We start from the raw sequence: 11,526 nt of genomic DNA, 5'->3' as shown, positions 1-11,526 counted from the left end.
GTGGAAATTATACTTTAAAAAAAAGAGAAATAAGCCAATGTATTTTTTTAATGAGCCAAAAAAATTCTCTCTTTGACAATTAAACAAAAAATTACTTAAGGAATAATTTATCAATTTTAGAAAAATAGTTTTTAAAGTTAGTAAATTCTATAGGAGATATGTAGAGTGTAATGTGCTAAGAAAATATTTAGGTAAGGGAAAATAAGTATATAAAATTTTAAATCAACGTGAAGTTATATGACTGAGTGGTTGGGGAGAAAATAGAAAATATCAAAGCTTGCTTGTGTCATATGAGTGGTACAATTTAAATTCTATAGTGTAATAAGAAGATAGAATCTTTTAGGGCTGAAATGATTGGATAAGGCTTTTGTCAAAGAAGTGATATTTGACTTGGGTCTGAACAGTTTGATAGACATTTGATAAGCAGAGATATAAGACAATGGGGCTGCAATCGGAGGTAAAAATATAGCAAAGGCAAAAAGCCTAGGGCAGGTTGGTTTCTACAAAAGACTATCCTGGTTAATGGTTGGAAAAAAGAACATGGTGGTGGGGGTCAGGAATTAGAGAAACGTTTCAACCTTAGAAAATTTTTGTATGCATGCATGACTATTGTTTCAATCTAATAGGACATAAATCACAGATGCAACAGGTTAGACTGCAAGGAAGGCAAATGGACCAAAAAAGAAAATTGCTCACAAACTTAAGAGGAATCTTAGACCCCACTGACCTGCACGTTTCTTCTTTGCCTCCAAACTAAGCCTTACCTCCCAAGACTCCTCACGATCATTTATTTCAATCCACCTGGACTAGTCATTCTGTTCCCTGAAAAAGTACAAAGTTTTCCTGCCTCTGCATTTGCTATAACAGTCTATCCAACTGTTCAGAGCCAAGTCAAATACTACCTCCTCAACAAAAACCTTCTCCAGTGATGTCAGTCCTAAACCATAGTTCTCGTCTGTTTTATTATTGAACTTAGATTGTACCACTCACATGATGCAAGCAACCTTGATTTACAAATGTTTGCATCTGCTTGCTTTATCCTACACAATTATAAAAATTCTTAAGGGCAGAAACCATGTAATGCAACTTTGCATACCACAGCGTTTTGCAGTTTCATAGGCTAGGCTACAAAAACAAAATCCAACTCACAAAATAATGCTAAATACGAATTTGTTGAGTGTGTTCCAGTGTTGACACATTTTTCATTCTCTTCATGTTTCTTCTTATCCTTATGAAGCAATTCTTATATTGAACCCAAATTTTATGTTTACTTTCTAACTCTTGGAAAATAAAACGATTGAAACATATCTAGTCTCACTCAGTAATGCCTTCACCATAAGAGTTAAAGAGGCATCTAGGGAATCTAGGGATGATCCCAATAACTGTGGGAAAAGGAAGCCATTTAAATGTCTTTCTGATTTACCTACTTGAATCAGAATGTAATATGAGGTTGGAGGAGGGAAATTGAGCTGCAAACAGTCTCTACTACCTGATCTGTTTAATTCCACACTGTAGGTGCTGGGGAAGAATGTGTAAAGGTAAAAATGATGGGTTCTTCTGTTAGGCTGTATTTTAGTTTGAAGGGATGGTTTGGTATTCTAAAACAGCTATGAATAGTTTTAAAACTGATGATTGCAATGTTTTAATCCACATGAACACAAATGAGTTTATTCCTTTAAGTAACTGTTCAAAGGGTTAATTTCCTTTTTTTGATTAACCTTCCAGCATAGGGATTTCGGCTGTGGTTGAAACAAGTTTAAACCCAATTAGCTGTTACAAAATCCAAAGTAAGGCATTCTGAAAAGGTGCTTCAGGATCCTACATTTTTACGCATAAATATCCTCAAGTACTTCATTCACGAATCCTCACTCCCACTCTCACAAACTTTAGGTCTCAGGAACTAACTTGGGAACGCAGATAGAAGCCTCTTTTAGAGTAGAAAGCCACCTAATGATGGCTAGGACTAGGGTGATGTTAGGGGGCACTCTCCTTAGGCACAAGTTATGAGTCACCCCAAAACTCGATAATGAAGATAAATTTTTAAGGCACTATTTTAAAACCTAACTAATGGAAAAAAAAGTCCATGATGAACAAAATATCAATTTTAAATAAAATCAAGATCCTGCCCTGCACTTGCATGATTCACCTCAATTGCCTCATCCTAATCTCCTGAGTCTGGGGCACATTCTTAAATTTGCACCAGAGGTGAGTGCTTTAATTGCTTTATCCGAGTCCAGGCTCTTGAGTCCCAAACATTTTCATGTATGGCACCTTCCCTAATCCCTTCACTAAATGCCACCTTTGGATTCATAAGCCATTGTATCAGCACTTTTCCTCGGGATAGACCTCTGGTATTACAAACCTCACGCGGGGTCCCATTGAATTCCTGGTGGACTACCACCAAGTGGGATAAAGGTATCTATTAAATGTCCCCACCTTCAGGTTCCTCCTCCTCTTACAGCTCCCAGTTTGTTGCTCTCCATCTGCGGGAGACGCGCCGTTTGGCACCCTGATCCTGCCAGTACTACAATTCTGCTTTGGCGGAAAGTTCCCACAACCTGAGAAACAGCTCCACTCTTTTCTACTTTCTGAATGAGTGCTCCTCTCAGTTCATCTACATCCTTCTGCCAAAGGTAGAATGGAAAGACTGGAGCCTAGGTTCAATAATGTCTCTAAAGCACTTTGTCTCCAGGAAGTAAAGTGGGGCTTTTAGAGACCGTGGAGAAAGCAAGTGCAATGACTTTCGCCTGTCATTACTACATAAAAGGAAAACAACAACAACAACAAAAAACCGATCAAGACAATTCCAGCTTTCCCGCCGGTTTTATGCTTCAGCACTTTGCATCCACGAAGTCTGGGGGCTCCTCTACCCCACCAGCGGTCGGAGCTGGCAGCGTACAAGGGCTTCGGGCAAGTCCGTGGGCCACGCCCCCTGGGATGGTCACCTCCCCTTATTGGCCTGACAGCCTGTCACTCCAATTTGGCTCCCACTCCTACTAACCATTCACGTAGTTTGGTTGCGTCTGGTGCGTTTAATGTTGCCAATAACGAGGGATTTTTTTTTTTTTTTTTTGGAGGCGAGCACAGGTCGTGCTGCAATTAGTTCATTCATTGAAAACTCAGTTGCTCTCTGAGCTGTCGGGTAGAGACTGCTTTCGGCTTTTTTCCTGCTGTTAAGATCTCCTCTAGAGAGCTGCAACAATGCCCAAAAGAAAGGTAAGTGAAATAGGAAGATAGAAGGGGGATTAGAGACTGAAATACATATTTCCTAATCGGCAGAGATTTTTTTTAAAAAGCATTTTGACTTCTAGTTTGATTTTGTGATGTGCTGAATGGAAGGGGAGGGAAGGGCAGGTATCGGTTGGTGTAAGGTTGAGGATGGTCTCTCACGCAACTAGTAGTTCACTTTTGACTTATTTTGTTTAAGGGTAAGAATCACTTGAGAGGTGTCTCCATGCTGAATTACAAACAGTCATAGCGCTGTGCTGTCGCTTCCTACCCCACTCCCCCTTCCTCCGTTTACCCTATTGGAGAAGACTTCTCCCAACCACACTTCCAGGCACTAGTTTCCTCCTCAGCCTCCAGCTTTTCTCCGGGAACCGTCCAGTTTGGGGGAACGAAAGCCATGGCTTTCTCCCGTATTTGCCTTTGTTCTTCCCGTTTTCTTTTTCCTTTTTTTCCCTCCTCCGCTTCTTGTCATGCCAGATGGCTATGCAATGGTAATCCTGTGCCATTAGGCGGCGCAGACTTCAAACTGTCCTAGAGAAGGGAGAGATTCACAGCTGTAATTAGCAACTTTGGAGCTGAGAGATCTGGGACTCTCCAAGCTCACTCACTGTCTAAAGATGGAAGGATGACAAGGGAAATGCGTCAGATAAACTATTGCTGATGTTAGGATAGCATGGATTTGTTCACTTTGGACGCGCAGAATTGATATGAGCTATTCAAGGGCTACAAGTCTCCTGCAAACCCTCACTTAAAAGATCGTGGTTTCTCTCTTGGACGGGAAATAAATTCACGCTCGGTGTTTTTTTTTTTTTTTTTTTTTTGGGTGGGGGGGAGTTCCCTTAGAAGTGAAATCGACTGCTGTTTCGTTGCTTGATAAAATTGTAAAACACTGTGTTAAGTAAGGCGTTATGATTGTTTTGGTACTATTCCTATCTATTCGTCCGCCTTCCATATTTTTAGAACATAGGAACAAGACTGAAATTCCCCGGTCCTCTGGGGCTGTATGACTCGTGCAATAGCTCGATAATTCCCAGGCTAAAGGGCTGCTCAGATACGGAAAGCAATGGTTTATAATCAGCATCCCCCTGCCTGAGATTCCCGCCGCTGCCCTTTTCTAGGCTTGTGCAATGGGTCTTGCTATTTTACAGAGCTGACAGCAACCTTGTAGCAGGTAGTGGCGGGAAGTTTTAAAATCCGCAGCCGGCTTCTCAGAATAACGCATTGACGTTGTAACAAAGAGGGTTCCCCCACACCAGGGCATTGTGGGGGTTGTAGTTGTATGCACAACTTGGAGGGGAGAATAGTCCATTTAGAAGAGAGGATCAGATAAGTACAATTGCATCTCGAGCATAAAGCTAAACGGACAGGGAGATTGCATGAAGCTCCGCCTTCATTCTGCCCGCTCCCACACTTTTTGGCTTTAACCCTGGCTACAACAGGTGGATTTTAAAATTAAAAAGGTTTGTTTTTAGGAAATGCAATTTACACAAAATGATGAAATTGGCTATCAGTTGTATAAACTTATGTCTTGGGAATTCATTTACATCTTGGTGCAAATTTGCACTTTAGTAGACAGCAGGCTACTAGGCACTAACATGTGGCTACTTGAGCAGGAATCCAGGAAAAAGTAAAGCTGTTATATTGCAACTGCAATCTATAGGCAATATTTTCGGATATATCAGTATATGTTTATATCGATGACCTTATTTCTGTGTGGTTTTCTCCCCTGTATAGGCTGCAGATCAAGGTGATATGAGGCAGGAGGTGAGTTTCTTTAGTTTTAGAATCTGAAAAAATTCACCTGGTTTATAAACTTGACACATAAGCAGCTAAAAACTAAATGCTGGTTAGTATATTTGTACCATATGAGTACCAATATGGTATGCCAGTGAACTCTCTCAGAAATATAGTAGGTATTGAAAACTCCAAACTCCATGGAACTTAGGACCTTGTGCTTAAGATCTGGAGAGAGCTTCTTCCTTTTAAGCCAAAGAATTGCTTTGTCAGTTTGCAAGAAGGGGCTGTATTTTCATTTATAAATATACTCCTTGTTACTAGCCATTTTGTGTTCCTTTAGCCTAGCAATTGAAATTTAGTTTGGGATTCTTTTTTCCTTAGCTGTATGAAGGGTCCAGAGGAGGGAAAAATCAAAACTTATATTTTTACTATGATATTTTTAAATCAAGTACACAATGCTTCTTAATGACAATGTGTACTTAGTGGTACACTAAATATTTTCACAATATAAATATTTCTAGTTTTCTGTATCCATAATTCTCTTAACTAATAATTATTTTTAACTTATAGCCAAAGAGAAGATCAGCCAGACTGTCTGCTGTAAGTAGTCTTTTTAAAAAGCTGCCCATGTATTGTAAAATGTAATTTTAAAATTCAGAGAGTCCTAGACAATACTAGTTATTTAATACAAGATTTGTTTTTGATGTTTTAAGAAAAACTTTCTCACCAGGAAATGTTTTTATGTTAGTGTTCAATTTAAACTATACCCATTTATTTTAATTATGAGGCTGAACTTCATTGTTAGTGATCTGTCTTCAATTATGATTTCTTCTTTCTTTTCCCCCAGTTGCCTGTGCCCATTACACCAGAGTTGAAGTCCAAAAGAACATCAACTCCAAGGGTAAATATTCAGCATACAATGTTGAGAGAAACTTGCTTTTCTTCAGAAATAGTTTTTCGGAAAGGCATATAGTTGATCATTTTGCTTTATTTTCTTTTCAGTTAGTGATATATTACATTATACATTATACCATATGGTACATGTCAGCCCTTTGAGTCAGAAATATTTGTTTGTGTTCTGTGGTTGTCTGCTGTGTTTCGGCATTTTCATTAGGAAGAGACAAAACAAAATTTTAGTTGGCTAGATCCATAAAACATACGTGCTTTTGACGTCATATAGTCATAATACCAGTACTCCTGGGGAAACAAAAGGTGTAAACTTTAGTAACAAAAGTAATGCTTTGTGATAATAATAGTAACTAACATTTGATAATACTTTACAGTTTGCAAAGTGCTTTCACATACATTATTTTCAAATTCACATAGTTGATCTCATATAGGCTTCTGTACTCTAATGTTGTGGTTAAAGACATTAGAAATAGCCTCAATATTAAGTTCACTTTCCCCCTATATTTATATTTATTTATTTATGTGTAAATATGTGTGAATATAATATGATCGTATTTCATTTTTAGAACTGGTTTATTGAGATATGATTGATGTTTTAAGGATAAGTTGAATTCTTAACATCATAAAATGTTAAAGCTAGGAGGGGGCTTCCCTGGTGGCGCAGTGGTTGAGAGTCTGCCTGCCGATGCAGGGGGCGCGGGTTCGTGCCCCGGTCCGGGAGGATTCCGCGTGCCGCGGAGCGGCTGGGCCCGTGAGCCGAGGCCACAGAGCCTGCGCGTCCAGAGCCTGTGCTCCGCAACGGGAGAGGCCACAACAGTGAGAGGCCTGCGTACGGAAAAAAAAAAAAAAAAAAAAAAAGATATTGCTAAAACTATGGCCATAGGTTTAGTAATCATAGTAAGTGACAACTGAAGAGAAAAGTTCTTTTTGGTTTTTCTCTATTTTGCATTTCCTGGTCACTATTTATAAAATTAAGTACTCAATTTATAAGTTGTTAAAATAGTAAACACTGTTTATTTCCTTTCAAAATAAAAGACAGTGATAGAATAAAACAGATAATATAGAATCATGGACTTTAAAACACTTTACGCTCCTTGGCTCTCAGTTTCTCATGTATTCAAAGAATAATAACATATCTATATTGCATTTTACAGTTTCTAAAGTAATTTCACATATATTTTATCATTTGCTCCTTATTACATCCTTGTAGGTAGGTGGTATTACTCTCTTTTACATAAGAAGAAATAAACACAAAGAGATTTCTGCTTTTGCTCAAGATCACATCAAGTAAGAAACAGATCCAGATTTAAAACACATGTTTGCTGGATGCTGAACCCAGTGCTCTTTCTACTACATACACACTTAGGCAAAGAGCTTTCTTGGTAAAGAAATTATGATTCAAGTCATTCAGAAACTTGTAGACCCAAATATTGAATCATTAATGTCCCCAGGTGACCTCTTTCAAATATATCTAAATTGCTGCTCTCCCTAACATAGTATTTCTCTTAATTATTACCAATGGAGGCTCAGCAGTCAAAAACCCTGTTGCTAATTATTAGACATGACAGGGATAAACTGGTCCCCTCTAGTCAAAGAAAGTTAATTTACCAAAGTGTAACCTGATGCTAGCAATTGGCCACTGGTCAGCATTCTAACTTGTTGTTTCTCACCTAAAAGAAACTTTCTTTGATTCATGTCAGGAATATTATTCATTTTAATACCATTTCAGGTTTATAATGACACTGAAAGTGTCAAGTGATAATTTTGTTGATATTAAGTTTATATGGATATTTTAAAGCTTTTCCGTAAATTATTACAACAGCTGGTAAAATAACAGGCCATTTAATCAACACCTCAGTTAAATTGTGTATTTATTTTTTTATTGTTTTGTTTTGCTGGACAGAAAATGAAGGCAAAAAATGATATGATGGGAAAAAACACAGATGCAAGTGCCAAAGCCATAGCCAAAGCCATAGCTGAAACCAAGAAAGAAGTTGTTAAAGAAGAATACAACAGTGAAACTGCTGAAAATGGAGAAGCCAACCTTATAGAGGTATCTTCCAATATTAACAGTTTTGTCCATTTGGATGTTTAACAATGGGTGCCACTGGAAGAAATCTTGTTTGTCTTGTAGTTTAAACATTGAGAAACATTAAATGAGTATGGCTTCATAGTGTCAGTCTGTCCAGGCTGCTGTAACAAAATACCACAGATGGGTGGCTTATAAACAACAGAAATTTATTTCTCACAGTTATGAAGGCTGGAAAATCCAAGATCAAGGCACCAGCATTTTCGGTGTCTGATGAGGACCTGCTTCCTGGTTTATGGATGGCAGTTTTCTCGCTGTGTCCTGACATGATAGAAAGGGTGAGAGAGCTCTCTGGGGTCTCTTTTATAAGGACATAAATCCCTTTCATGAGGGCTCTACTCTGATGACCTAATCACCTCCCATAGGCCCCAGCTCCAAATATCATCACATTGGAAATCAGGTTTCATCATATGAATTTTGGAGGACACAAACATTCTGTTTATAGCATCTAGTATAATGGTATATAAGGGGAAAAGAAACAAAACAAATTTAAAATTGAGAATTTATAGGTATGGGTAGTGAGAGCAGTGTGTTAGCATTGATATTAATAGAACAATGCCAGAGATTATGACTTATTAATAATCTAATGACTGTCTTATAAAATATAGACCAATCCTCTATTGCTTTTGTCAGCACATGGGCTATTTGTAAATATCTTTGCAAGATCATATATGATTCTTCTTTCCTCTTCAGATTGCAAAACAAATCATTATGTATGTTTCCAATAGGTCTTGCTTTACATATTTAGCATACCATGTTTCTAGGTACTGTAGTTAAAAAAATGAAAATGGGATTTAGTGCCAAATCTATAAACCAGACCTATGCATGTAGGGAAAATCTTTTCTAAGTGATCCTATGATATATGGTAGAAGACTTTTCACATAACTTTTTACAAAGTAAACCTAAATCTCACCATTATAGAAATAAAATGTATTATTTCTTCAAGGAATATATTTTGTTTACATGCATGCTACTCATTTTTTCTGTATTTACTCTGTTTCCTCATATTTGTAATGAAAATCATTTATATGAATAAGTTTCCCCGAATTTATTGTTCCAAATATCTATTTGTGTATGTTTGTGTGGAGATACTTTAATTAATCCTATTTCTTATAAGGTTTCCTTATGATGTGTTGTTTAGGAGGCCTTTTCCACAGGAAAATTACTTTCTTATAGATGAAGTATATTTTTTTCCATAAAACAGATATAATCCTAAGTATTTAGGGAAAATGGTTCCAAATTTACAAATATAATCTTGGTTTTTTTCTCTCTATATATAGACATCAGCTTCTGAAAAAGAAATAGAGGAAATAAAAGAAGAAAAAATTGAAGATATCAAAGAAGAAAGAGGAGAAAAGAAAGGAACAGTGGCAGCAGAAGGAAAAGAAGATGAAAAAGAAGATCAGAAAGGAGATGGAGAAGATCAAAACAAGGAAGAAGAGAAAGGAGAAGATGGAAGAGGGAAAGAATATGAAAAAGAAGATGAAGGTGGAAAAGAGAAAGAAGAAGATGGAAAAGAGGAAGAAGACAAGAAAGACACAGGAGATGAAAAGGAGGGTGAAGATGGAAAAGGGAAAGGAGAAGATGGCAAAGAATCTGAAGATGGAAAAGATAAAGGAGAAGATGAAAAAAAGGGAGATGTTAGAAAACAGAAAGGAAATGGAAAAGAGAATGAAGATGGAAAAGAGGATGAAGATGGAAAGGGGGATAAGGGTGTAAATGAGAAGGAAGATGAAAAGGAGAAAGGAGAAGATGGAAAAAAGGAAGAAGGAAAAGAGGAAGAAAATGGAAAAGGAGACAGGAAAGATGGAGGAGATGGAAAAGAAGATGAAAGCAAGGCTGAAATTGGAAAAGAAATAGCCGAAAGAAAAGAGGTCAAAAAAGAAGATGGAAAAAAAGTAGAGTTTCAGAGTGTTTTTTAAAGCTGCCCTATATGGTTTCATAATTTGGTAATATGTACCTTCATGTTGTAATGTTAAGAGAGATGAATATTTTTATCAAATATTTTATAAACACAGCTTTTCTTTAGCATCAATTTAATTTCAAAACATCTTCATACTGGTTATTAGTCACAAAGTTTCTAACATGAAACCTTTATCTATAAATTTTGTAATTATAATAGTGGAATATATAGAAAAAATATGTTTTCAACTTTGTCCGTGAATACACTTTTTCTGTAAGTTATGTGTTAAATCTTTGACTTTTAATTTTACTCCTATATATGATAATTTCACAAAATGGAGAGATCCCAAAAGAGTTTCCTCAAACATTCTTGTGGTTCTCTAGGTTACTTTTATAAAGAAGGTGAACTATTTTCATGTAATGCTAAGAATTAGAATTATCTTTCCCAAATATAACTTTGATATTAGCTTGGGAAAAAATAAAATTGTAATTCCATTTTTAAAAGAAATACAAATGTTTATTTCAGAAGGGCAGTTCTGACAATATGTGTATTCAAAAAATTTTACTGGATTTATCTTAATAAAAGTTCTCTTCAAAGATTATTGTAGTTTGTTATAACTCCAAAAATGTAATTAGTGAAATATTATAATGCTTCAGTTTTTCTATTGTGAGGTTCACAAAGACATTAAAAAATTTTTTGCACTGAGATAAAATAAACATAACATAAAATTCACCATTTTAGCCGTTTCAAAATATACAATTCAGTGGTTTTACTATATTCACAATGTTGTGCAACCACTATCACTATCCACTATCTAGTTACAGAATATTTTCATCACCAAAATAAGAAACAAAGTACCAATTAGCTGTCTCTGTCCATTCCCCACAACCGGCACCACCACTGGTCTCTGGCAACTGTTAATTTACTTTCTGTCTCTATGGGTTTGCCTATTCTGGACACTTCATATAAATGGAATCATGTGACATGTGGCCTTTTGTGTCTGGCTTCTTTCACTTAGCATAATTTTTCATGTTCACCCATGTTGTAGCATGTATCAGTATTCCATTTCTTTTTGTGGCTGAATAATATATTGTACTACATTGTTTGTTGAAGAATATTTGAGTTGTTTCCATGTTTTGTCAATTAGGAATAATGCTATGAACATTTGTGTACATGTATGTTTTCATTTCTCCTGGTTATATACCTAGGAGTAGAACCACTGGATTATTTTAGTAATTCTATGTTTAACTTTTTGGGGAACTTCCAGTTTTCCAAAGTGGCTTCAGCGTTTTGTATTCTCACCAGCAACGTGTGAGTGTTCTAATTTCTCCACATCCTTGCCAACACTTGTTATTGTCTGTCTTTTTTATTATAGAAATCCTAGTGGGGTGATTTGGGGGTGATCAAAATCATGGTAATTTTTGTTTGCATTTCCCTAATGATGTTGAGCATCTTCTCATGTGTTTATTGGCGATTTGGATAACTTCTTTGGAGAAGTATCTAACAAAGTCTTAACCCATTTTTTACTTGGGCTATCTTTTCAGTGCTGAGTTGTAAGACATGTATATATTTTAGATACAAGTCCCTTATCAGATGTAATAATTTGCAAAATTTTTTCCCATTCTATGTATTATCTTTTATTTATTATTTTTAAATTTTT

The 11,526-nt window shown here is 36.4% G+C and overlaps 1 protein-coding gene across 1 annotated transcript; it reads left to right on the top strand.

The window, feature by feature from the left end:
• Positions 1–3,084: 3,084 nt before the first annotated feature.
• On the top strand, positions 3,085–9,885 carry HMGN5 (high mobility group nucleosome binding domain 5; the record flags this gene model as incomplete). The annotated part of the gene is made up of 6 exons (XM_079910976.1): positions 3,085–3,216; positions 4,963–4,992; positions 5,536–5,565; positions 5,813–5,866; positions 7,778–7,927; positions 9,256–9,885. The coding sequence occupies exons 1-6, from the start codon at positions 3,202–3,204 to the stop codon at positions 9,883–9,885; spliced, it is 909 nt and encodes a 302-aa protein (XP_079767102.1). The 5' UTR covers positions 3,085–3,201.
• Positions 9,886–11,526: the final 1,641 nt, after the last annotated feature.

Source organism: Stenella coeruleoalba (assembly GCF_951394435.1).
Source record: "Stenella coeruleoalba genome assembly, chromosome: X".
NCBI lineage: Eukaryota > Metazoa > Chordata > Mammalia > Artiodactyla > Delphinidae > Stenella > Stenella coeruleoalba.
The sequence above is the reverse complement of the archived record's forward strand: the minus strand, read 5'-3'. Positions and strand labels throughout refer to the sequence as shown.